General features: G+C 39.4%; 3 protein-coding genes across 4 annotated transcripts in view; 1 reads left to right on the top strand and 2 right to left on the bottom strand.

Moving 5' to 3' along the window:
- The window catches only part of plcd3b (phospholipase C, delta 3b), a 104804-nt gene extending 89942 nt beyond the window's left edge, over window positions 1-14862 (top strand). For both annotated transcript variants that reach the window (XM_056253574.1, XM_056253647.1), the window contains 2 exons: window positions 14401-14550; window positions 14634-14862. In XM_056253574.1, coding sequence (XP_056109549.1) covers window positions 14401-14550; window positions 14634-14761 — 278 coding nt within the window. In that variant the 3' untranslated portion in view covers window positions 14762-14862. The remainder of the gene's footprint in view (window positions 1-14400; window positions 14551-14633) is intronic.
- A 3431-nt stretch (window positions 14863-18293) lies between these two features.
- Window positions 18294-22699, bottom strand: LOC130089735 (glycylpeptide N-tetradecanoyltransferase 1-like). The gene is made up of 5 exons (XM_056257277.1): window positions 22670-22699; window positions 22296-22484; window positions 22034-22201; window positions 21744-21852; window positions 18294-18454 (listed from the first exon to the last, which is right to left on the bottom strand). Exons 1-5 carry the CDS (start codon window positions 22697-22699, stop codon window positions 18294-18296), a joined length of 657 nt encoding a protein of 218 aa, XP_056113252.1.
- Window positions 22700-23362: 663 nt separating this feature from the next.
- On the bottom strand, window positions 23363-27230 carry LOC130089661 (glycylpeptide N-tetradecanoyltransferase 1-like; the record flags this gene model as incomplete). Its single annotated transcript, XM_056257152.1, has 11 exons — window positions 23363-23486; window positions 23592-23729; window positions 23911-24078; window positions 24173-24343; window positions 24814-24922; window positions 25031-25201; window positions 25281-25397; window positions 25478-25569; window positions 26688-26806; window positions 26882-27026; window positions 27114-27230. Coding segments are annotated over 11 exons (1368 nt in total), but the record flags the coding sequence as incomplete, so codon positions are not given.
- Window positions 27231-27920: the final 690 nt, after the last annotated feature.

The raw sequence follows: 27920 nt of genomic DNA, 5'->3' as shown, positions 1-27920 counted from the left end.
GCCAGTTCCTTACCAATACTTTCTCTAACCATCTATTATCTTTCTCTCAACACTAGTGTTCCCTCTTTATTGCTCCCTACATGCACATACCATCTTTCTTTTCTTATACCTGCCTTTCTTCAATCCAACAATCTATAGTCTACTCACATTCTTTATACACATTACGAATACAATCACAATAACTGCTTTTCACTTTTTATTCTCCACTCCACTAAACCAAGTTTCTTAAAAACCCTGTGCTTTTGTACAATTTTACACGCTCATCAATCACAACTTGCTCAAAACTTCATCATTCACGACATTGCTCAAAACATACAAAGATTTACAAGCAGAAAGTAAATCAAAGTATGTGTGTGTGTGTGTTAGTAAAAATAATTTCACTTCCCTGTCTTTGCGTACACTCGCTTTCCGGTCCGAACCAGATCCTCTCCTGCTCTCCATTCCTCCCGTTTCAATCCGACTTCAAATTCGGACACGCATTGCTCCAATGCCCGTCTCTCTTGCACAATCTGCATGGTTGTTTGCAGCACACACAAAACACTGCCATTTCTTTCCCTTCTTTTGTTTAGTTTTAGGCTTGTTTGTTTCACGTTGCACAACTGCCATTTCGGGTTGTTTTCGGTTTGAGGTCTGTTTTGCTGCTTCTGCCGCTGCTCGCGCTCTTCTCGCTTCTGCTCGTTCTGCTAATCGTTCTGCTTCTTGTGCTGCCGCTTGTGCGTCTCATTCTGGCGTTCGGATCGGAGAGCAGTCGAGATCGTGGTTCAGCTTCAGGGCTCTCAGTGCGGATACAATCTCGGTTTCATTTTGGAAAACACAAACACACTGTTTATTAGTAGTACTCTGCTCCGGTGGAGCAGTTTTCACACACACGACTAAAACACCCGGAACCCCCCCTGTCGCTTTTCACTGACCTTTTTTCACAATCGCAATTCTTTTTCATTTGACCGAAACCTGGTGTGAAAAAAATTAAAAGATCACTTCACCTGGAAAGCATCTGATGTTTACTAACATCTGATAGACATCTTTAAGATGTCAGTTTAACATACATTCTAAATCATTAAATCTTAAAGACATCTTCTAAACGTCCATTTGACATCTGACAGGAAACACACACATCAAATAGATGTCTCCGTGACGCACATGTGCCATCAGGGCAGTGCTGTAACTCTGCTTGAAATCTTTTGATCCGGCTGACCGATCTCAATCAGTTCCAGATTAAAGTCCACCTGAAATCTCTTGATCTGGCCCCAAATCTCAATTAATTCTGGTCACCTCTTGTACCCGCACCACAGAAACAGACTCAGCCACTAAATGTTCAGTCCCATTTATATCAAATTACACCATACAAAATAAAATAATTTTTAGGTTCTCTTACCTGCGATGCTTTTACTGCCACCGGATTCTTTCAGATCTCGGTCGAGTTCCTCCCGGCCCTGAAAGCAGTTTTGACTCTTTTCTCTTAATTTTCGGGTTTAAGACTAGAAACCTGGTGTTTCTAGGTTGATCACTCGCCAAGACGTCTTCAGGACCAGAAGAAACTGCTGTGAGATCCCACTTCTGACACCAATTGATGTGGCAAAATCAATAATTAACAACAGCATCACAGCGTAAGAGACACCAGAATCCAAATTGTATTTTAAAAGATTTATTTCTTGCAAGAAATAGTTCCCAGTCCAACCACAGTCCAGCTGCAGGCGGAGTGAGACAACGAGGAGGGTTTTGCTAGTAGCTTTATAGTGTTCTTATCTCTTGTCATTCATTTGCTTAGAAAGGAGGAACAATGGCTTTATGGCCACCCCCAAGACCTTCTAACCCCAGGGGTTTTCTCACCTCTGAAGTCAGAGGTCACTGCCCAATCATCTCCTGATTGTCTCACACACACACCCTCCAGCTGTATCAACATGAAACAGGGCCCTTTGTTCTCGATCAACTCAGGAATATCATAAAGAGACCACATGATATTTCACTGCAATGTCTATTATTCATCAGCCAATATTAAAATTTCCACTACAAACCATGGTAATTTTAGTTAGAACCTAATTTAGAACAAAAGCTATAACAAAATGACATTTCTTAAGTGCATAATCTTATTTTAACTACAGATAGGAAAAGGGTAATACAGAAGCATCCTAACTCCACAAAAAAATCCTAAAAAGTGTCTTAACTTTAGTGTACTAACTTCAAATTTATTTAAAAGCCAACTGTAAAAATCACATAAAAATATCTCTGTCTGAGAATGAAGTCACATTTATTAATGATACAAGATGAAGACTCCCATGAAATATACTGATAGGCTTTGCCTTTTCTACCAAGCTTATCAAACCTTCTCTTTCGGCAGCACTTAATATAAAGCACACCTATTTAGTTTCTCCATTCTCTAGCACTTACTTCAAAGCAGCTGCTTGCGCGTTCTGGTTGCTTGGTAACAGACCTGAGAGTTGATTACCGAACACGATGGAACAGTTAAAGATTTCCTAACTACAGATAAGATGAGATTTTGTAAGATAGGATAAGAATCCTAAATCAAGTTAAGATTTGCTTCTGTAATACAAATTTGTGAAAAATCCTAAATTAACATGTCAGATCTTAACTTAATACGCCCCCTGGACAACACCTTGATCTCTTTATCATGGTCCCTCTTGTTGTCCTCATTTGGGAGTCACACTTGTGGTCTTCATGGACCGGACACCTGGAAATGCTCACCCGCACAACAACAGTGTCTGGCGGCTCGAGAACGCAAACCCGGAAATAGGTTCCAAGGTGCAAGCCCTGAAAAAAATAAAATAAAAATAATAATTATTTTTATCTCTTCGCAAGCTTTAACTCTCTGGGGTCTAAGGTGTTTTTGGGGTCCTTGAGATGTTTTGACATGCCCTGATATTTGTGCTTTTTTCAGTTGCTTATAAACATATTAATGGCAAAGGTGTAATTACATAGCCTGACTACGTCAGACTTCGTACTTCCGCTCAATTTCATTTCGCTTCTATACTCAGTCTGAGACAGCGGCCTATCTATCCGTTTTCCTCCGGCCTGAAAACAGCCGGGCCAATCAACGAACAGAGGGCGGGCTGAAAGCCATGACGTAGTCGCTAAGCCCCGAGTTTAAGATTAGGTCAGGGAAATCGAAAACGACCGCGGATATGGATGCAATTCGCTCAGTTGTGGAGAATATTACCGGCATTAGCAAACTGAAGCCCGAACAAGAAGAGTGTGTATTAAACATTTTGAATGGAGGTGATGTTGTGGCCCTACTCCCTTTGGGAAAAGTTTAATTTATCAACTATTACCGATCGTCAGCGAGAAACTGGGGAGCCTTTTGACAGGTCAGTGTCTCCTTTCTTTTCCAGGTCTTAAATATTGCCATGACATGCTGTAATCTTGCAATTAAGTTGCAGCATTTCCGACAGACTCGAGATGAACAAAGAGCTGTGTTTAACAGAACTAATCTTAACTTTGACAGTTGGCTGCAAATATTTTTTTGTTTCTCTCTACTGTCAAATATCAGTTTAGAGGCCCTGATTGTACCGTGGATGCGTAGATTAACTTCGCATAATCTGCAAAAGTCGTTTACAGCCATGTTCACTCCGGTATTTCGCTCGCATCATCAAGTGTTTACAGCAGGTTTACAGTGGAAGTTCTATCATAGATTTGAGTTCGATGCATGATGTCTGTGGTTCGATGCGGCTGTGTTGGCACATAACATACCTCATATATAAACTTATCTGATTACGGGTAACCAATGATTTTAAATTTCAGACAAGCGCCCCCTAGCGAGAGAGAAAACACTTCTCTATTATGCCATTCCAGACTCTGTCTACGAAGCAAAGTGAAGTAGCAGAGTCTGGTATTACCAGGCTAGTAATTACACTCAATTTAGCACAAACAGGGCTACCATAATATGTGAGCAACATGTATGTACATGTTTGTATTTTTGAGAGAATATTGTTTATGCATGGTTATTGAAAAAACTAAAAATTAAAGTTTCTGAAATAAGGCCACAAAACACATACTAAATATGTGTCCACAAGACTTTTGACTAATGGATGTTGTCGCCTAGAGTTTTTTCTTCAAAATGATCTGAAAATCATCCTGCCTAATCATTCACATAAAACAATACATTAATTATATTGGGGGGCGTGAATGATTGTGAGGATCATGAATAATGCTCTGATTCACACCTGAGAAGACAATGACCTGCATAATGAGCCGCATAATGAGCCTTTCTCACAGGTGTGTCACTGACCCACAAGAAAGAATGCAAGGACAAATAATAATTTTTCCACTTGTATTTTTGCTTGCAAATTGTATAATATCCAAGGTAAACATTTCTAGTAATTGTGTAGTTAATTCACATACTGTATTTTCAGAAAGTTTTGGATATGTATCCTCTCCCCAAATTTGTCACTAATAAAACACAAAAATAATTTAATATATTGAGCTTTTAAGATTTTGTTTATATCTCCCTTGTAAATATATTATTTGCTATTTTATTAAAAACGTAAAAATTACAACAACAATTAAAACTGTAATAATATTTCAAGTGTAATCTTTCTTTGTAAAAACTAAAGTATACATTTTATCATACGTATTTCAAGGATTAATTAGTTTAAATAAAACCTATATTAGCACAAACACTATGATAAAATCTTAGTTGATGACTTTATTTTTGACAAAACATAATATATATATTTAATATATGAGCAGAAATTGGCGAACAAAAGCTTATTTGATATGTCAGTAGTCTATTTTACAGTAAAAAGTTTATAATCTATCAAAAACTAGTCAACGAAATGTTGTCTTTCATATTTCGTCTGTAACATAGGCATCTATGTAACATTGCGATCTCATGAAAGTGCGTATCTATTGCACAAATTTAATTTCTCGTACCATTTAGACACCAAAAATTGATTTTGCATTCATATGATACGCAGTTTACGCGTGCATATGATACGCACTTTATGGCGTGTAATACACACGCACTCCACACCCCTAATCCAGCGTATCATTTGCACGCAAACACTATTTTTGGCGTAGGATGGTACGAGAAATTAAATTCGTGCTATAGATACACACTTTTATGAGATCGTGTTGTTTTTATGATATATTAGAGCATATAAATGTTAATTTGCAGTTTAATACGTTGCTTATACAAATACATTTTATTTCAACATATTTCAGTAGAGTTTTACTCATCTCAGTAGGCCTATTGCAATATAGTTTGGTAAAAGCTGTTCATTCATTCACACACAGAAACGCGTATTCATATTTAAACAGTATTTTTGCGGTTTACATAGGCAATTCCATATCGCGATTGAGGCAAACCACTTAATAATAAAAAACTTACTACATCAGCTTGATCCGTTGCTCCTTGAAATGAATGACATGCTTCACGGAGTTCACGGAGATGGAGAGCCAGAAATCACACCCTGTTTATTTTCTTTATTTTACAAAAGCACAATGTTTTATTTCGATTGTAAGTGGACACATAAAAAAGAAGACATTTAACAGTTTATTTTTTCATATTTCTTAAAGGGGTCATATAATGCCATTTTTGTACAAGTTAATATGAATGTTTAGGGTCTAAATGAAAACTTTGTAATATACTTTTCTAAAAATTCTCATTAGTATTTTAAGAAAACACTAATTTTACCTGGTCAAAAATAGCTCTGTTTTCAGCACGCCATTTCAGTGCATATGCCTTTAAATGATAATGAGCTTCGCTCACTCCGCCCCCCTGTTCTGCGGGCGTTTTGATACAACGCACGTGGAGTGTTGCCTTGACAACAGTTGAGGGTATATTTTGGTGAAAGAATGACAGCGGGAGTCTCTGAGGACACATCTGTGCAATCGTATCAATTTGAACCGGAGTCGGACCCGGAACAAGATGACGGCCGCAAAGAAGTTCGACAATTAAGGCTCGAACAGTACGTTTCTGAATGGTTGGTTAATGTAATGTCACTTTGATCTATTTTTGTATGCACTGGCAGGGTAGAGAACCGAGATACGAACGCTATGTGTTTACTGATGTATACGTTAGTTCATTGACAGATTGACGTTACAACTAATGGTCATGAAAACCTTTTTTTCGCAATTTGCAAAGATTAATATAAAGGTTAATAAAACTTTACACTTACTTCTTCTGGAGGTGCAGAGGGAACATACATAGTTGCTACCGATTCTTTTTTCAGGAGCAGCTTCTTAGCAAAACCAGCTCATACTGACCCTCGTTTATAAAGCAGTCGGGTGAGAAATGATTCGCGCAAACATGAAAGCATTGACGTTGATCGTGGGGAATATTCCCTTTGAAAACAAAACTCAACCACTGTGTCTTCAGCGGTTCGGATTTAGGAACATCAAAATGACTGATGTGTTCGTTATTACACCCAAGAACAGAACACCACAATCGCTTAGACGCCATTCTGCTCCAGGATATTAACAATGAGGACTATGATGACAGCTCGCTCAGGGCGGGTCTGTGTTGAAACGCTGTTGTCAATCAACAATCGTACACGGTCGGACGGCTCGATTTGAGGCAGGGAAAAACATATAAGGAGATTAAAACAAAAACACTGGATAGATTTTTTTATCATTATATGATGGTTGTGTACAGGCACTGCCAACACACATTTCAGTACAATCAACTTGTAAAAGTGCATGTACCATTATATGACCCCTTTAAGTCTGTATGACCAAAAATGAGTATTTTAAGTCTATTTTGCTGCTATGTGAAAAAAATCAAGCAAAACCCAGAGGGTTAAAAACCCAAACCTGTGAAAACGCTGACAGAGTGTGTCTGCTTCCCGGACAATGTTAGGAAGACTGTTCCAGAGTTTTGGTGCTAAATAGGAAAAGGATCTACCGCCAGCAGTCGATTTTGATATTCTAGGTATTATCAACGGGCCGGAATTGTATTAAGCATGCAGGGCACCCACCCATAAGAGCATTACAATAATCTAGCCTTGATGTCATGAACGCATGAACTAATTGTTCCACATTTGTCATTGAGAGCACATGACGTAATTTAGATATATTTTCAAGATGGAAAAATGCAGTTTTACAGATACTAGAAACATGACTTTCAAATGAAAGACTGGTATCGAAGAGCACACTCAGGTTCCTAACCGACGATGAAGATTTGACAGAGCAGCCAGTGTTAGACAGTATTCTAGGTTATTACGTTAGGAAGTTTTTTGTCCAATAATTAGAATCTCTGTTTTTTTAGAGTTAAGTAGTAGGAAATTACTAGTCATGCAGTTCTTTAACATCAGCTATGCATTCCGTTAATTTTGTGAATTGGTAAATTTTGTAAACCAGGGCGCAAAGAAATATAAAGCTGAGTATCATCAGCATAACAGTGAAAACAAATGCAATGCTTCCTAATGATATCTCCCAAGGGTAGCATGTACAGAGTGAACAGCAACGGTCCTAGTACTGAGCCTTTGGTACTCCATACTGAACTTGTCAAGTCATCTTCATTTATATAGCGCTTTTAACAATGTAGATTATTCCAAAGCGGCTTTACAGTGATAATAGGAAATTAAAGTAACAGAGATTGTTTTGGCTTTACAGCAGCTCTAAAATAAAGTTATTTTCCAGCTAAAGTTAGTTTTGATTGATTCGCTTCCGTCGCAACGATCATTAGTTATTAACTTAGGGGCCGCTAACACGACACCGTTTTAACAGAAAACTCTTAAGTTCTCTCTACGCAAACCTTAAAAACACGAACCTGTGAGAACGCTGATGGCGTGCACATGCGTACTAAGAGTTCATTGTATGCGCGTGTGAATATATGTGCGCAGGCATGTAGTCCTTCCCTAAAAAACCAACCCTCAACAAACTACTTGTCTGGCCTTAAAATTTATAATACAGAATTTTATCGCTTCGGCGTAGCCACGTGAACCGGAATTATCCCGACAACGATTATCTGTACAGAGGTAAAGGGAAGGAGGCCTTAACAAGGGAGGGATCACTTGTGATCGATAAAACATCTCTTTATTTACTGCTACAAACTGATAAGTATGATTTAAAGCATGCTAATGCAATTCCACTAATGCCAACATAATTTTCGAGTCTATTTAAAAGAATGTTGTGGTTGATGGTATCAAATGCAGCACTAAGATCGAGTAACACTAATAGAGAGATACAACCACGATCGGATGATAAGAGCAAATCATTTGTGACTCTAATGAGAGCTGTCTCAGTGGTACGGTCTAAATCCTGACTGGAAATCCTTGCAGATAACATTTCTTTCTAAAAAGGAACATAGTTGTGAGGATACTGCCTTTTCTAGTATCTTTGACAGAAAAGGTAGATTCGAGATCAGCCTGTAATTAGTCGATCAGGCCCTGAAAGAGGCGTACCCCACTTCCGAAGCATAAGTTGTGAATTATAAAAACAAACGTGACAGGAAAAATTACGCACCTACACGCAAACTCTGACCCATACGTATGAACATTTTGGAGATGAAGCAGTTTGGCGACACTGATGGTGAGATGAGGTACTGACGGCAGATGCAGGAAAACCACTTTAAATCTTCATTATGAGTCCTAATCAAACAGTGCATGTTCACAATAACAGTTTAAACAAATAAAAGAATAATTTAAACTATGTTTTAGATCGGATATGCTCACAAACAGCCTAGGTTGTGTAAACACACAAAGAGGAAGGAGTGTAAACAGGTAATGTTTAATAATCCACACAAGTTAAGTCCAACATAGAGTTAAGCGATCCAACAGAACCATAGTATAGACGAGACCAGACAAAGACACACACAGAACTGAACTTTAATAGTGAGAGGATAATGAGTTGATTGATTAGTGCACAGCTGAAACTAATGAGTGTCCATGACAACAAACTAACAAAGGAAAAACGGTACTGACTAAAAACAAGAGTCCATGTGGTGCGAGAGTGTGACAGAACGCTCCCTCCCGGAAGGCGCGTCCTTGCGCCGTGGTGACGAGGCAAAGTGGAGGAGATGGCAAAGGGTTGGCAAAACAGGCAGAGGACACAGGAGGAGGTTCTGGAGGTGGGCGGCCGACCAGGAGGAGACGAAATACAAAAGTCCAGGGTGGTGCAGAAGGTGGTAAAAGCCATAGAGGAGCCTTGAGCAGAGGAAGAAGGCTACTGACCCAGGCCACAGCTGAGACTGCGCCCCATGGCGGCTCAACAGGATGGAGGAGCCATGGAGATGTTGTCACTGATGCCACCATGAGGACGACTGGAGGTAATGTCATGGAGGAAGGAGCCCACCGCGCAGCCGGAGAGTCAATGTAGCGAAGGGACTCTGATGATCTAGGTGGCTAGCGACGTAGCCGCAGTGACGACCACCTGAGATGGTAGGGATCCGGAGGGCTAAAGTAGAGCTGGAGCGACTGAGGGTGGATATGGAGCCTGAGGGAAGGAGGAGCTGGCCGAAGCTGAAGGGGTGGAGGGCTGGAGAGCAACGAACGGCCCGCAAGTCCGCTGCATAGGTGTAGTGATGCCCGACCCAGGTGGAGCTGACGTGCTGAGGGAGTCCGGTGAGGCTGAATGGCCGATGGTCACTGCCGACATCGAGGGAGGAAGGAGCGCAGGTGCAGGAGCCAGTGCGACGGGTCGAGTAGGAGTGGAGCACACAGAGGCAGAAGGCGGAGCCACAGGCTTCCCACATCCAGGAAGAGATGGCTCCCAGTAGTCCCAATGTGGATCCTTGCCACTGAGAGGAGGCTGAGTTGAAACTGAAGGGCTGATGGGAGGCAGTGATGACTGGGTGCCAGGTGTGGCTGGGGACTGGAGAGGGGCTTGGAGAGTGATGCAAAATCCAACAAAAAATAAAGTCTCAAATATTTTGGAGAGGTGGTGGGAGAGGGAGGTTAGGTGGGTCCAGATAATTAGAGACATAACAGATTCAGATGGTAGCAAACTGGGTAGAAAGTTAATCTCTCCAAAATCAAAACAGTTTTCCCATGTGCTTGCCAAACACTCACTCTCAGTGGCGGGAGGTTGGGTGGGGCTCACTTCCATACCCTTGTATTCCACTAGCACTCCCTAGGCGACAGATAATGCAGCCGGCTCACACACCTGGTCAGGCACTCTGTGCTTAGGCTCCTTGGCGATGTTCAGCTCGGTCGCTCTTGTTAGCACTGGCCTGCATGTCGTGGCGGAGTTGCTCTCGTTGCCTGCGGTGGGCTCGGGGTGCCGATCTCCGCAGTCTGGGTGTTGTTGGCTGGGCACTGGGTAGTTAGTGGGGCTAGTTTAGTTTAGTTTAGTTTAATTTAGTTATATCAGGACAATGTGCAGTTACATAAAAAAGATGGCTGCACCAGATTTAGCACTATGCTAATTTCCATCTGTAGTCTTACACAATTAAGATTACATGACAAAGTTAAAATTACATAACAAAGACCAGAACCCACTCTACGTATTTGGTGAAGCTCCCCAGAGGGCCTTCCCAGACAGCTGGTGGCGGTCTGGTGGCGGTGTTGAGGCCGGCATACAGGAAGCTGCAGAGGCAGTTGTCCGGGAAAGATGTAGCTGGCACAAGGCTGAGGAATTCCTCCAAATGTTCCTCGAGGGAGCGGTCTTTCTGTTCAAGGCATAACAGTTTGACTGCTGCCAAGAGGTCTATAGTGCAGAAAGAAACCAAAAACACGTACTCAAAGAAAGTGAAAAAATTAATTAATTTTTTTTTTTTTACATTTCAACAAACACGCCACTTATCTTTTCTTAGGTCTGGTCTTCTGTCACAAGCAGGTTGTGTAAACACACACGAAGAGGAAGATCAGAGTAAACAAGTAATCTTTAATAATCCACACAGGTCAACTCATGGTCTGAGAAAATATTTTCACGCAAATAATGATCAATAATGCAAAAGAAGTCCCATCTGTTTCCATTAAAAATATAAAGCAATTAAAAATATATTTGGCCAGTGGAAAAGATTGAGAAACACTTTCTCTGAAATGTGTTTTATACTATTTTTATTCAAAAACAAGGCAAGGATAGGCTACTAAATGATTTTTAGCAATGTAATGTGATGGCACATCCACATCCGTATCTCATATTGTCCTAATGTCTTGTACCGTTAAACAGGGTATCTTGAGGATGAATATGTATATGCAAATGATATGCAGATGAGGATATGCATAGTAAAACTGTCCCGTGAGGTTGAAGCAGATGAGGTAGTAGGATCCATTTGCAGATTGACTTTATTTACACCACTCAGAATATACAAAGACAGATTCAATCAGGAATCAGGAATCGCAGAACCAGCAAACAACATTAAAGGGTTAGTTCACCCCAAATTGAAAATTCTGTCAGTAATTACTCACCCTCATGTTGTTCCAACCCCGTAAGACTTTCGTTCATCTTCGGAACACAAATTAAGATATTGTTGATGAAATCTGAGAGCTGGATCACTTCTCCATAGGCTTCTTAAGGGATCGAAACTGGCCGGCCCAAAAGTTATGAAAGACATCGTTAAAATAGTCCGAGTGACTACAGTGGCTCAATCTTAAGTTTATCAAGCGACGAGAATACTTTTTGTGCGCAAAAAACAAACAAAAAGAACGACTTTATTCAACAACTCTGTAAGGCCGTGATATTTCACGTAGTGAAACTACGCAAAGCTTCTAGGTTGCACGTCACACGTAGGCTCACTATTGGCCGACGCTGGTCATGTGTGTGATGCGTGACGTACAACCTAGAAGCTTTGCGTAGATTCACTACATGAAATATCACGGCCTTACAGAGTAGTTGAATAAAGTCGTTCTTTTTGTTTGTTTTTTTGCGCACAAAAAGTATTCTCGTCGCTTGATAAACTTAAGATTGAGCCACTGTAGTCACTCGGACTATTTTAACGATGTCTTTCATAACTTTTGGGCCGGCCAGTTTCGATCCCTTAAGAAGCCTATGGAGGAGTGATCCAGCTCTCAGATTTCATCAAAAATATCTTAATTCGTGTTCCGAAGATGAACGAAAGTCTTACGGGGTTGGAACAACATGAGGGTGAGTAAGTACTGACAGAATTTTCATTTTTGGGTGAACTAACCCTTTAAGGACCCACAAAGACTGAACTAGACATACAGGCTTAAATACAAGGGTAAACGAGCTAACAAGATAACAAGAGGGTGTGGCTAATAGGAAACACCTGTGACAGACTAATAAACATAACGGGGAGCTGCTAAAAATGAAACAAGACAGAAACACAGACTAGAGAAACACGACAGAAACACAAACTAGACTGTGACAAACATGAAACCAGACAGAAACACAGACTAGCCTTGTGACAAAAACTAAGCGTTGTAAGCTCCATATATGTTTATTTTGGGGAGGAGATGCATGTGTGCAAAATCTTCCGCAGACTGGGATTTATAAAGGGTATTTTGCGCTTTATAAGTCTGATTATTTTTGGGTGTGCGCCATTTTTGGCTTTCGGGCGCATGTAGACTTTTAGTAAGGATGCTATGCACAGTTTTATAAATGAGACACCTGGTGAGAGCAAAAAAAGAAAAACATGTAATTCTATGGTGTAACCACTAGATGCTAGTATAGCTCTCTACAGAGAGTCTTGTGAATTCCCTAGTAGTTTTAAGACAAAATGACTTACTTTTAAGTTGTGGATTTGAACGTATTTTTAGAAATTCTCAAATACTACTTTTTGTCAAGGTTTATATATATATATATATACACGTTTTTGCATTATTACTACGGATCCGGGCCGTATCCAGATCAGATGGTGGACCTGCGCCTAGACATGACCACAACGCATCCCTGAAGTGTCAGCAGAGATTGTGTCAACTAGACTCTCCCCTGTGAAGGCCTTATCGACACGACAGCCATCGGCACTGATCCTCAACAAACCCGTCTCCATACCGCGTGATTACTCCAATCTTCAACCAGATGGAACTGGATAATATTCTGATTGTTCCAATCCAACCTGACTTCTGATCTATAATGCTGCCTGAATCATAATTCATTTAATTAATTTAATATTCAACAATAATATTGATCTAATTTCACTGACACCATTATATGAGAACTGAACTGAGCTGGATGATGACATCACGGTTTTCTCCAGAGCGGCTATATATATAAATTAACTAAATTAATAACATTTTTACAACAAAAAATAAAACATCACTGAACTTACTTAAGCTGGACTGTGATGCTATTTTCTTCTGGAAGTAAACTTTGTTGCAATATTTTCCTGTTATCTCTGTAAAGCTGCTTTGAAACAATCTGTATTGTAAAAAGCGCTATATAAATAAATGTGACTTGACTTGACTTGACAGTCAAACCTGAATACAGAGAAAGCATTTTGTTACACATAACATTAAAATTCAATACAAGTGTAACAAAAATTAACTAAAATGCTTTATCACAGCTTAATCCATCTGGATCTGATCTAATTTCAACATCTTATTTCAGTCTTCTGACTCATTTTTGCTGTTTGGTTATAGCCCTACCAGTTCGTGTGTGTGAGTGGGTGTGTCTGTTTTGCACTCTTGATGTTTTAGAGTATAACCCCTTCCTTGCTGTCCACTTTTTTACTGCATTGTGGTTGAATTATTGATTTTATTTGACATATTTTTTTCTATTACAGTCACATCAGTTCATAGGTGTATCGGTGTGTGAGTGGGTGTGTCTGTTTTGCACTCTTGATGTTTTAGAGTTTCACCTCTTCATTGCTGTGCAATTTTTTTCTGCATCGTGGCTGATTTGTAGATTGTACACACAAAAATGTTCTGTATTTACGTTCTGTAAACAGCACCATCGTCCACGTCATTTAAAAGAAAATGCGACTTATCAGACCAGGCGACTTTCTTACACTGCTCAGAAATCCGACGCTGGCATGCCCATTGTAATCGCTTTCAACGGTAGACAGGGGTCATGATAGCCACTCTGATTGGTCTGCGTCTATGCAACAGTGTCATGCACTGTGTGTTATGACACATTCCTCCCATAACCATCATTAAAATAATGACTTAAAGAGCCACAGTAATGATGCCACAGTGGACCTTCTATTGGCTCTTAAGGGATAGCCGTCGTTGCCCTCATGTATGGCTGAGCCTTGGGGGCACAACACTTTCTCACCAGTGTTGTGGTTTGTCCCTCCTCGGACCACCGTTGGTAAATTCTCATCACTGCTGACCATGAACAACCCACAAGCCTTGACGTTTCAGCAATACTATGACCCAGTCACATTGCCATAACAATTTGCCCCTTGTCAAAGTCACCTAAATCTTTATTCTTGTCCATTTCTCCAGCATCCAACATGTTGATTACGAGAACTAATTGTTTGCTTACCATCTAATCTACCTTAATATCTTGTTAGGAGATGATCAGCGATATTCGCTTAAAAAAATATTGGACATAATGTTTTGGCTTATCAGATGTGATTTAAACATGTTTTACCCTACTCAGGCTTTAACCCCAGGTGGGACTGCACCTTTAAGTTCCAGCTTCATGTGCCAGAGCTGGTATTAGTACGTTTTATGGTCGAGGACCATGACTACGCCACCAGTAATGATTTCCTGGGCCAGTTTACGTTTCCTTTCACAAGCATGCGGACAGGTATGACTTTTATTCATTCTTTACTGAACACAAACTGCCCTGTTTTGACTGCACACACTTATTCTGTAACATTTGTTCTGCAGGTTACAGACATGTGCATCTGCTGAAAGCAGACGGCTCTAGCATGTCTCCCTCCAGTCTCTTCATCCATGTTAAAATCACTCCTGGCTACAACAGCCCTACCAGACAAGCGGGCACACATAGTACCTGAGAATAAAGCGTGCAGTTAAAGCACCTGAAGTGCCCCTTATCTGGGAAGGAGTTTTTTGTGACCCAAAATTGCCACCACTGTGTGAGAGTTATATGTTATTAAAAACAAAATAGGGGGAAAATATATTTTGCTATATTAAATTTGATTCTAATTTAAGTATTAATTTAACAATGTAGTAGGGTTTATGCTTTATATATATATATATATATATATATATATATATATATTAGTACTGTCAATCGATTAAAACAACTAGATTAATCACACACTTTTTTCTGTGATTAAAAATACTTACCTTTTTAATTTATTTTATAATGTAATAATTTCACAGTTAATCTCCAAATTAATGTAGAAACAACATAAAGATGGGTCTCATTCACTAATAATTGCGTGGATTATTTTGTATTTGTACGCACTGGATAACTTCCGAAAAATCTCTGCCTAATTCACAACATGTTCGTACCATAGACTGTAAAAAAAGATGGACGACGCACCTTCACTCTCTTCCATCGTTGAAAGGTGAAGCCGCCATGTCCCAATATGGTGCTGACATCTTGCTGTGATTTGGAACCTGATTCTGCGAGGTAGTGAACGCGGGACCCGTGAAGAGTAGCTGCATTATCAAGGCCCCGCCCACACAATTAATTCAGTTTACTGCAGAACAACTAATTATGTCTGTGTGAAATAAACAGTTATGGAAATATAGAAATTAAAGTTGAAGCTCCAATCTCCTCTTGAAAATCCCCAAAAAAGTCTGTTGGTACCTCAGTGACTACTTCGCTCAGAGAAGCTGTCAATCACAGCTGTCAATCATGATGTGACACTCCATTTTTTATAGAATTAAATAAATAATTAGCTAAGACCAAACTTATTTCAAAGAACAAACACCTAACCTTACATCATCGTGATTAAAAACTACCTAATATGACAGAAAACATCTTTGGGAAAAAAAATTTATTTGAAGTGTAATTTGATTGTTTAGTTTGCCTTACGTCCCATTAGACTACATGGAGAGCACAGGGTTTACGACATATACTGGGATCAACCACATGGGGGCGATCGTGGCTTCATTTTCAGGGCATGTGCGGCACGCTTGGTTCGTACCAAGCGGCAACCTCCCTATCTCTCTCTTGAAGCCAACACGGAAGTGAATTAAACTGCAATTCATCGACTGGCCACTTGAGGCTGGATGCAAAGATCTCCCCATGTTAAAAAATGTTTACAGCCTGGTGCAAAAAGTGGTTTTGGTCTATATACCTAATTTTGCCCTTCATGACAACTGTGAGGGGGGTGAATTTTTTTATAACTCATCCGTTTAAATTATATTAAGCTTTAAAGTTCTGCATAATTAAGGGCATGGCCACGAGTGACAGGTGGATTGCGGCTGCTGTCACTGCTAGCCGTTTGTCTGCTGTCTGTTAGCGTCACGTCACCTCAGCTTATCCCAGCTGCTGAATTTGGCATCTCTGCCGTGTTTGTGCTTATTTCGGGATTATTTCATACAATTTCATATACGCATTATACCTTCGCCCACGCCGTTGGATTCTGTCGTTGTCGGGTATCGAGAGAACAACCAGCGCTGTTTTTCAGTTGTTTTCCTCTGTGAACATGCACTCATGGATTTCGGACAATTTCGTTTCTTTTTGGAGTTCAGATTTAAAAACATCTATAGATATAGAGACTACACTCGTTCTGCGGTACTGTTCTATATATGCTTATTTAACTTTTTAATGTTAAATAAAAAGTACCGTCAGATGAAATCATGCAGGTGTCAATGCTTTCTCTCTGTCCATGCAATAGATGCACACTCTTGAATGAGTGCGGACTTCTAGTGCATTTACTTGAACTTCTTGGGTAATATCTATGGTTTAACCCATTTGAGAGGCGGACAAAATCAAAATTTAAAATGGACTGAATACTCTCTACGAAGTTGAACTTGACATGCGCTGGCTGACATGTATGCGCATTTATCACTGTCACACACACAAACACGCTCAGATCAATAAGTTACTGCATGATAATACATTTTTAACTAGCAGAATAATAATGCATCACGATACACATTGTCTCACTTTTAGTTATGTCTTTTAACTATTATAGTATTTCGAAGGGCAAAAACATGACCTTTACCTATTGGCTTTACTTCTTCAAGTCAGCTGTCACTTTACCTATTGGCTTTACTTCTTCAAGTCAGCTGTCACTTTAGCGTGAGGCCAGAAAAATATCGTATCCGGGAGTGATGCACTGTGATGCGCTGGCAAGATGGCGACGGACGGCTCCGCCCACTTTAGGCTTCAAAAACGCTCTTCAGAAACTTACGGATGACGTCACGGACCCAACGTCCATATTTTTTTACAGTCTATGGTTCATACGCACATTAATTTGTTCTTTACCTCGTTGTGATGTTAGTGAATGCGGAGTATTCTAAATGAGCGGCCGTGTGCACGAGGTTAGTCATTTGCATAAAACATGGCCAAACCATCTCCATATAAGGGCTTTCCGCAAACGCTTTCCTTACAGCCTTTCGTCACTCTCGTCCAACTTGCCGCTGTTTGCAGACGAGCTCTTGCCCGATTCTCGAGCAAAGTCGGCAATCAAAAATATTATTCCGGGAGTAAAACTGAAAAGAACTACATTAGGAAGTGGCATTGGCAAATGTGCTAATGAGTGTCCTCTGCTGCTAATTATGGAAGCATATGGGTAGCAATATTCAATTTGAAATGTAAAATGCAAAATGACAATGCAATATGTAAAATGACAATGCATTTCTGTATTTAAATTTACATTTTCCATTACATTTGTGCAATGTTTGGTGCAAAATGAAAATGAAAATTAAATTATATAATTTACATTTGCCATTTCATACAATAGTTTTAATATGTAAATTAAATACATATTTTAACGCTTTATAAGTTGCAAAATTAAAATGTATTACAGAAATTATTAGATATGTTTAAAAAAAATTATTTTAATGTCTGACGGGTCAAACGATTGAAGATAAAAGTTCATAATTTTAGCATGAAAAGGCAGCTTAATTTGCTGGCATTTATCAGACATCTGAAAAGGAGGAGACATAGCAATTATGTGAATAATAATACATCTCTGATCTGTTTTACTCATTTGGAATACAGTGAATCAATTAATTAATTTACCTTAATTATTATTTGTGGAACAGATAAGGTGCTATATGGAATAATATTCCGGACTATATAAAAGAAACCCCGTCTCGGTCACGTATGTAACCCTGGTTCCCTGAAGAGGGAGCAAGATGCTGCGGGAACGCCCCTGCGTGATTGCGTCATGAAGCACGTATGGAATCAGTCCAATGGCGAGACGGAATGTCATAGGCGGGTGACGTCATCGACCAGGAAACTATAAGGCACCCCTGAATCATAACAGCGCTAGCTTCTGATAGGTTAAAGCAAGTCGATCACGGGCATGCTGGGAGTATGGCAGGATGACGCAGCGTCTCGTTCCCTCTTCAGGGAACTAGGGTTACATACGTAACCGAGACGTTACCTTTCATGGAAACTCAAGCTGCGTCGAAACGCTGTGGGAGCGCTAATACCCATGTCGCTATAAGAGCAAATGTCCGTCCGTGTGAAGCACATTCAGACGAAAGCACCTGCGCCCCTGGAGTGGAGCTGAAGTCAAGATCGTACAACCTCACGAATGTGTGCGGTGAGGACCAGCCTGCCGCATCACAAACATCATGTAGGGAAACTCCTGACAATAAAGCTTTAGCAGCCATACTCCTAGTCGAGTGAGCTCGTACAGCCAAAGGTGAAGGCTGACCAGCCGACTCATAAGCAAGTGAGCAGAGGTGGAAAGTAACTAATTACAAATACTTTCGTTACAGTACTTGAGTAGATTTTTCGATTTTTTCTACTTTCTTGAATATAATTCAAATGTGGTACTTTTACTCTTACTTGAGTAGAATAAAAATAAAGTATTCAACTTCGCTACATTTATTTTTCACCAAAAGTACAAAGTACTATGGTACTACTTTGACAAAGGTGCCGACGGAGCAACAGGGCAAGCTGACATTTGACAGACACTTTTCAAAACTACTGCGGTGGAGCCCTGAGCTTCAGCCAATAACAGACAGATCTGAAGCGCTTCAGCCAATAACAGACAGGTCTGACTCAGGTGCAAAACCAATCAAAACTTTCAGTTCGGCTGGGGGGCAAACCGCGCTTTGACATTCAATCACTGGCACTTGTGTTTTGAATCAGTATCGCAAACGTTTCAATATTTCAGTGAATGTAAGTGAGCTATGCTAATATTCTGATTTTAAATTTAAATTATTAGCAACTCCTGAAATACGTAATCCCATTGATAATACCAGAGCACTGAGCAGTTAAAGTAAATAAAAAACTCGGCTCATAACATGGAGTATAGAAACTATATGGAATATAACACGGAGCAAGAACAATGTAAGTGTCTAAAACGCATGCACAGCTCAATTAAATGGTAAAGCTCTTTAACAATACAGTTAAACTAAATGTACGAACCTAACGTTGTACAAAGCTGAAAAAAACTCAACAACAGTGAAATAAGATCGCATGATTTATCTGTCAATCAGAGGCATGTAAATGTGTAGCTCGTTACAATAGCAACAATGGCCTCCCAGCACATTATCGGTAGAACGGAAAAAAAGAGAGTATTTAATTAATGTTAACCTGTAACCCACTTAATTTTTTTTTTTTTTTTTTACTGGCACTTTTTTATTCATAGGCTACTGTTGTAAATCTCTCTTTTTTATGGGTCCTCTCACTTAACCTTCTTTGCTTTCAATTTTGAAATGATTCAAATGAGACATTCAAATTATCTTTCCTGGACTTACTTTTCAAAATCACAATACATGTCAGTCGTGTTTGAAATTGGTTTCATGTTGCTTCTTAACACAGAGTGAGAATATATTATTTTATTAAATTATATGATACAAGCTATGTTGATTCGCATTGCATTAAAGGGTTGAGTGTTTAGTGCTCCATATCGCTATCATCTTCCCATTTTGGGTAAAAATAGAAAAATAATACTAAAGTACTTTGTAACGTAGTTACTTGAGTATTTTTTAAGCAAACTACTTATTTACTCTTTCTTGAGTCATATTATTTTCAGTACTACTACTTGTACTCAAGTAAATTATTACTTAAGTAGCAATACTTTTACTTAAGCACAATTTGTTAGTACTCTTTCCACCACTGCAAGTGAGATAGCCTCAACCACCCACTTGCTCATCCTCTGCTTAGATGCAGGACACCCCTTCCTGGGTGACCCAAAACAAAAAGGAGTTTTGTCACATATATTCATTATATAAAAAAAACTATAAAAATGGCGAGCGAACAGCAATATAAGAAGTGTGTACATCCCTGAACTCGATATCTCACGGGTGGGGATGCTATGTGTTTGGGAGTGCAGCATGCCCAGTCAGCTCTCGAGGGGGCTGATTGTGAGCATTGTGAGCGTTTACCATTAAAGGAGAACTCCGGCGCAAAATGAACCTTTGGTCTAATAAAACATTGGTACCTAGTCAACCGTTCTCTGAGATTTGTTTTCATGATAATCGAATGTAAAGAGTTTTATCTCTAAAAACTGTTTAGCGTATAACGCTAGTAATGGGGGCATCTATTAAGTAAAAAGAAATCGCTAGTTTATACCACTAACAAGACTCAAAATAGCCCCACACTAACACAGTAACATAACGAGGGTCCCTACATGCAAAACAAAGCATTGAGAACTTTGTAAGTGTACAGACCGTTTAATAAGAAGATATTTTATGAAGACAGTCCACTTTGTGTATACAGACAGGAGCCATCTTTGGAAAACAGTCTCAACTAGTCAAACCACGAACGACGTGCTAAGTGAGCTGAACTGTATGAAGTTCAGTGAACTTCTGAACTGTATGAATGGCGTTCGTGGTTTGATTAGTCGAGACTGTTTTCCAAAGATGGCTCCTGTCTGTATACACGAAGTGGACTGTCTTCATAAAATATCTTCTTATTAAACGGTCTGTACACTTACAAAGTTCTCAATGCTTCGTTTTGCATGTAGGGACCCTCATTATGTTACTGTGTTAGTGTGGGGCTATTTTGAGTCTTGTTAGTGGTATAAACTAGCGATTTCTTTTTACTTAATGGATGCCCCCATTACTAGCGTTATACGCTAAACAGTTTTTAGAGATAAAACTCTTTACATTCGATTATCATGAAAACAAATCTCAGAGAACGGTTGACTAGGTACCAATGTTTTATTAGACCAAAGGTTCATTTTGCGCCGGAGTTCTCCTTTAATGGTAAACGCTCACAATGCTCACAATCAGCCCCCTCGGGAGCTGACTGGGCATGCTGCACTCCCAAACACATAGCATCCCCACCCGTGAGATATCGAGTTCAGGGATGTACACACTTCTTATATTGCTGTTCGCTCGCCATTTTTATAGTTTTTTTTATATAATGAATATATGTGACAAAACTCCTGCCTAGTAGCAACTAAGGAAGGACAATAACACTTTTCAGACAATGATTCACACAGAGCGCTTGCTGAAGGCACAGAAGCTAACGCTGTTATGATTGAGGGGTGCTTTATAGTTTCCTGGTCGATGACGTCACCTGCCTATGATGTTCCGTCTCGCCATTGGACTGATTCCATACGTGCTTCATGACGCAATCACACAGGGGCGTTCCCACAGCGTTTCGACGCAGCTCGTGTTCCCTTGAAAGGGAATTCAATTTGTGGACTCATATGTTGTGTGACATGATCCAAACGCAATTGCATTTGTGTTTCCATTTTCCTTTTCTGTGTATGTAACGTGTTTATTTCTTTATAATATTTATAAAGTTCTCCATTATGTTTTTATATGTTACACAGACATTTTAACAGGTCTTAGTAACCCAGTTCTGGCAGCTTGAACGAAACAGATGTCAGTACTATAGTTTTACGGTTTTGTGTTTTTTTTGGTATACTCATTAAAACTTACAGTTGAAGAGGTAATACTGCTTGTGTACCTCTCCCATTCTGAACTTAAGTGGCTCCAAAAAAGCTTTATTATCCATTACATCCATTGCAGAGAACACATCAAACCCCCTCTGAACAGACAAATGGACAGCATAATAAGTCATGAGACCATAACAAGCTATACAATTAAAAGCAGCATAATGACTCCATAGGTCAGGGTAGTTTGGATGTGACAGATGGGCAGTAAATATCTTCATACGAGGCACAATCGATATATTCAGCTGTATTGTGTTGATATGCCCTTTGACTTACTGCTTTACAGATTATAAGGGTGTCCCCCATTAGCTGCAGCAGCGGGGTGGCTTTACTGATGCAGTAGAGAACACAGGCTGCTTTCAGGCCTTTATGCACAGGGTGGTTCAGAGCCGTAGAGGGAAGAGTGTAGAAACTCACCATGTCAGTTACTGTACCGGTCATGCTCTGCATACAGACATATGAGTGGCATTAATGCAGCACATGACAGCTATCGTAGATGTCTGAATGAGAATGGAAAGGTCCCTGTCATCATACTGACCTCCACAACATATGTGTCAATCACACCATCTTGAGGCAGAAGCCAGTGTTCAACATCCTCCAGGGTCATAACAGGAGAGAGATGAAAAGCCTTTAGATGTTCTCTCAGAAGGGCCTGAACCACTAGAACATCCTGCGCAGTCATGGGGCGAAGGCCAGTAGTTTTTGTTGTATTATCATGAAAACAAATCTCAGAGAACGGTTGACTAGGTACCAATGTTTTATTAGACCAAAGGTTCATTTTGCGCCGGAGTTCTCCTTTAATGGTAAACGCTCACAATGCTCACAATCAGCCCCCTCGGGAGCTGACTGGGCATGCTGCACTCCCAAACACATAGCATCCCCACCCGTGAGATATCGAGTTCAGGGATGTACACACTTCTTATATTGCTGTTCGCTCGCCATTTTTATAGTTTTTTTTATATAATGAATATATGTGACAAAACTCCTGCCTAGTAGCAACTAAGGAAGGACAATAACACTTTTCAGACAATGATTCACACAGAGCGCTTGCTGAAGGCACAGAAGCTAACGCTGTTATGATTGAGGGGTGCTTTATAGTTTCCTGGTCGATGACGTCACCTGCCTATGATGTTCCGTCTCGCCATTGGACTGATTCCATACGTGCTTCATGACGCAATCACACAGGGGCGTTCCCACAGCGTTTCGACGCAGCTCGTGTTCCCTTGAAAGGGAATTCAATTTGTGGACTCATATGTTGTGTGACATGATCCAAACGCAATTGCATTTGTGTTTCCATTTTCCTTTTCTGTGTATGTAACGTGTTTATTTCTTTATAATATTTATAAAGTTCTCCATTATGTTTTTATATGTTACACAGACATTTTAATAGGTCTTAGTAACCCAGTTCTGGCAGCTTGAACGAAACAGATGTCAGTACTATAGTTTTATGGTTTTGTGTTTTTTTTGGTATACTCATTAAAAGCAATTAATATAAACTAGGATACTGTATTTTAAAGATAATTTTGTAAAATCCAAATAAGCATTACATATCTTTATTGGCAACGTTTTCAATGCTTGTTCATTAAATAAACACATGGATGCAAATTTCAGATTGAGAAATGAGGATTTATTCATATATTGAGAAAAGTGTGCTATTTGAGTTTTGTGCTTATGTCATTTCACTGCACATTTGTGGCGCAAAATGCCATTACTTCAGCACAACACCCACCTGAAACATAGAATACACAGTATTAGTTAATTAAATCTATCACTTTTCCTTCAAACCTTCAAAAGAACGAAAAGAAATTTAAACTATCACAGAATGTTTGATTACCTTGTCAGAGGATATTTCAGGGCATCTCCAGTTGAAGAGGTAATACTGCTTGTGTACCTCTCCCATTCTGAACTTAAGTGGCTCCAAAAAAGCTTTATTATCCATTACATCCATTGCAGAGAACACATCAAACCCCCTCTGAACAGACAAATGGACAGCATAATAAGTCATGAGACCATAACAAGCTATACAATTAAAAGCAGCATAATGACTCCATAGGTCAGGGTAGTTTGGATGTGACAGATGGGCAGTAAATATCTTCATACGAGGCACAATCGATATATTCAGCTGTATTGTGTTGATATGCCCTTTGACTTACTGCTTTACAGATTATAAGGGTGTCCCCCATTAGCTGCAGCAGCGGGGTGGCTTTACTGATGCAGTAGAGAACACAGGCTGCTTTCAGGCCTTTATGCACAGGGTGGTTCAGAGCCGTAGAGGGAAGAGTGTAGAAACTCACCATGTCAGTTACTGTACCGGTCATGCTCTGCATACAGACATATGAGTGGCATTAATGCAGCACATGACAGCTACCGTAGATGTCTGAATGAGAATGGAAAGGTCCCTGTCATCATACTGACCTCCACAACATATGTGTCAATCACACCATCTTGAGGCAGAAGCCAGTGTTCAACATCCTCCAGGGTCATAACAGGAGAGAGATGAAAAGCCTTTAGATGTTCTCTCAGAAGGGCCTGAACCACTAGAACATCCTGCGCAGTCATGGGGCGAAGGCCAGTAGTTTTTGTTGTCTGTTGTGATAGAAAATAAGGAGAGAGATTATTAGTATAGTTAAAAGATGTACATACTTTCTCTCACATCTTCAAAAGGACTCCAAACAAAGACAATGCCACTATATTTATTTATTTATTTTGGAAACGAACCAATATGAACTTAAAATGAAATAAACCTGTAAAAAATATTGTTCAAAGTCAAAAGGTTTGAGATCCACTGCTCTAAACTAGCTGCAAATGTTTAAAAAAAAAAAAATTCAGACAGTTTGGGATTACTATGATTTTTGGAAAGATATTGATACTTCTATTCTTGTTAATCACTGTTTACACCTACCTTATAGAGAAATTAATTTCAAATAATTCCATAACATTGTAAAACAATTAACTACTTAAAAAAATACTCACTGACATAATAAATCAAAACTCAGTGACTATCAGAATTTAAACTTATTGCAGGAAAAATTAGGGACTCAGTAGGGCAGTCTGACCTCAGGAAGCCGATTTAGCTTGAGGGCACGCTGCAGGGTCATGTTACGAGTGAGAGAGAAGAAATTCAGCTCAATCAGCTTGCGTGGGTTCAGCGATCTGTGCCAGTACCTTTTAGCAACCATAAAGAATAACAGAATTTGGTTTTTAACAATACCACAAATAAAACAGCAGCGGTGGTCTGGGAGAGTAAGAGAAATATCCTGACAATTTCTATACCTGCAGGTTGCAATAGGCTTTGGTAGGACCGCACTGGTGCTGTAGACTGCTTGAGATATACCCTCCTGATGGACACGTCTGGTGATCTCCTTGATTAGGACTGGTGCCACTCTTTTTGAGCGAAGTTTTTTGTGCACGCAAAGGAAGTTCACTTCCACCATCTTTAGCTCTCTGTGGAGCATCTTTGTCATTTGTATCAACCAAAATTATTTAAATAATTTTAAACAACTGAAAAAAAATCTTCACTTACGTGTCAAATACTTTCATAGTAGCAGGAATGGCATTTATGAATCCCACTAGTTTTTGACTGGAGTTTACTCTGACTCCACAGTGCCACTGTGATTGCCCTCCAGGGGGGCATAGAGCCCTGCAATAAATGCAAAAACATAGAGACATGATCAGTTGTTTGTGATCATATTGATGTAACTATTAAGAGATCAAACACACCAGAGCAAGAACTGTGGAGAGTAGTGCAGACGAAGTGTGTTGTCATCCTCCTCTGTGTAGTTTTCATTCAGCAAATCACAAAGTTCTCTCAGCTACAATTACATAGAGAAACATAAGGAGGAAACTAGTTACAGGGTTGAAGATAAAGATAATCGTTTGTCTTTTACTACAGGTTCTGTAGTTCCCAACTGGTGCATGGGCAGAAATGCGAAAAATGGAAAGCAGAAATGAAAAAATCTATTTAAGCTTTATCCTATCTGTGCGACGGTGTCATCAGACTGCTTTCTCTTAAAACAGGTATTTTGAGCAGGAGGATGGAGTATACCAAAGAGCAAAAACATAACAGTACCCTTGTAAAAAATAAATGTTCTTAATTATATTGAATGTGCACTTACAATTCTCTTAAAATCTTAAGAGTATATAAAAAAAAAAAAAAAAAAAGCTGTACTTGCAGAATAAATGGCCACTTACTTGTACTTATAGGCCTACACTTTCATATGTTTCTTAAAACACTTAAGACACTTAACACTTTTACTTAAAAAAAAAAGGTCAAATTAAACATTTTACTTTAAATACTTGTCACCTCATTCGGTAATATACTGTCACCATATTTCAAAGACACCAAGTAATTATGAAATTACATATAAAAGTGTACTAAAGTTCTTCTTAAAGGGTTAGTTCACCCAAAAATGAAGATGAACCGAAGTCTTACGGGGTTGGAACAACATGAGGGTGAGTAATTACTGATAGAATTTTCATTTTTGGGTGAACTAACCCTTTAAGTGGGTCAAAAAAGCACTCTTAATTTCAACTAACTGCACTGAGTATAAATTTAAACTAATACATTTTCCTTTAATTTTAAATAACCTGCAATCAGTGTCCGAAAACATTCAGTTTGCATACTATATTCTTTTAAAGTATATTACTTCTGTAATAATTACAGAGATAATATAATATTAATAATGAATAATTAGTAAGTGTTTTGACAAGGGTAGTCCTTATCATTTAATTACTTTCGGTACTTTACGTTTTTTTTTTTTTTTTTTACTACATTAGAAAATTAAAAAGAGTACTTAACATTTTATTAGAGTAATATTTCATCAAGGCATCGATATTTTAGTCCATCCTTGGATTTCAATGACATTTTTGTTCACTTCTGTTCAATAAATAATTTTGGGACTGTATTAGTTCAAAAAGTCCTTTCTCTCACCTGTTCCTGATTGTCCAGGTCGAGCGTGTCCCAAATGAATTCCTGTGGCAGTGAATACGACTCTTCTCGAACGCTGGGCATCTCTGACTTAATCGGTCCATATGATGTCACTTCCTCATCTAAAAGAGAATGAATGCCATTTGTAGAGATGCACACAGGTAAAGTTGTTTCTAGCTGTGCACTGTCCATCATACCTATCTTAGGGACTGGCTGGGTATCCCAAAAGCGGTATGTGTGCTTATGAGCCTCCAGTAGACTTCTTGGAGGCCCCTGACCAAAAGAAAACAGGTGCAGGGCTTTTTGAATCTCCTGTTGCTTCTCCTCAGGAAGAGAGTCCAGCTTGAAACAAATTTGAAATTATTTGAAACAGGTAAATATACTCATGCATCTCATAAAAAATATACACACAGACAGACTATTAGTTACCATTTCGAAAGGGTCCTGTGGCCCCTCTTTAGCCCATGTTTGGTCCTTGTGTTTCTTTGTCTTCTTCTTCTTGCCTTCAGCACCCCTGTTTTCCTCTAAACTGTTTAAAAGCAGTACATTTCAAAATAAAATATAATTAAAAGAGAGAGAGAGAGAGAGAGAGAGAGAGAGAGAGAGAGAGAGAGAGAGAGAGAGAGAGAGAGAGAGAGAGAGAGAGAGAGAGAGAGAGAGAGAGAGAGAGAGAGAGAGAGAGAGAGAGAGAGAGAGAGAGAGAGAGAGAGAGAGAGAAATTACAATGAATAGATACAGCACTTACAGGCTTTTCTGCTTGGCCATGAAAGTGTTTTCGGGCATTGGAGCAGCCAGTGAAGTGAACATTCAGTTCTGTAGTTGTGGGTGTTTGTGCTATAGGAGCTTATCTTAATGTGCTGTTAGGGCAGGAGGGAGACACCCAGCCTTCAACGTGAGTATCTACCAATCAGCTGCCCTCCACACCCACACACAATGATCACTTATCTTAGCGTAACACTTCAGGCTTGCTTTCAGAGCCACTAATAGTAAAGTTTAAACCAGTAGACTGCATAATTATGGGTAATGTGTTAAAATTCCTATAAACTTGATTTCAACTAGATTTAATAGCCTCACTGGGGCAATATATGTTTTGCCTTATCAATACTTTGATACATTTTTATTGTGTTTTTCATCATAACAAAATGCTATGATGTTAAAGTTTTTTGTAAACTAAAAGGTTTAGTTTTCTATAATTTGCCAAGATGAGTAGCATGATACTGCAATTCCAGTGGCTGC

Source organism: Rhinichthys klamathensis, unplaced genomic scaffold, assembly GCF_029890125.1.
Source record: "Rhinichthys klamathensis goyatoka isolate OS25496 unplaced genomic scaffold, OSU_Roscu_1.1 h1tg000001l_1, whole genome shotgun sequence".
NCBI lineage: Eukaryota > Metazoa > Chordata > Actinopteri > Cypriniformes > Leuciscidae > Rhinichthys > Rhinichthys klamathensis.
Note: the sequence above shows the minus strand (reverse complement) of the source record. Positions and strands in the feature narration are given on the sequence as shown.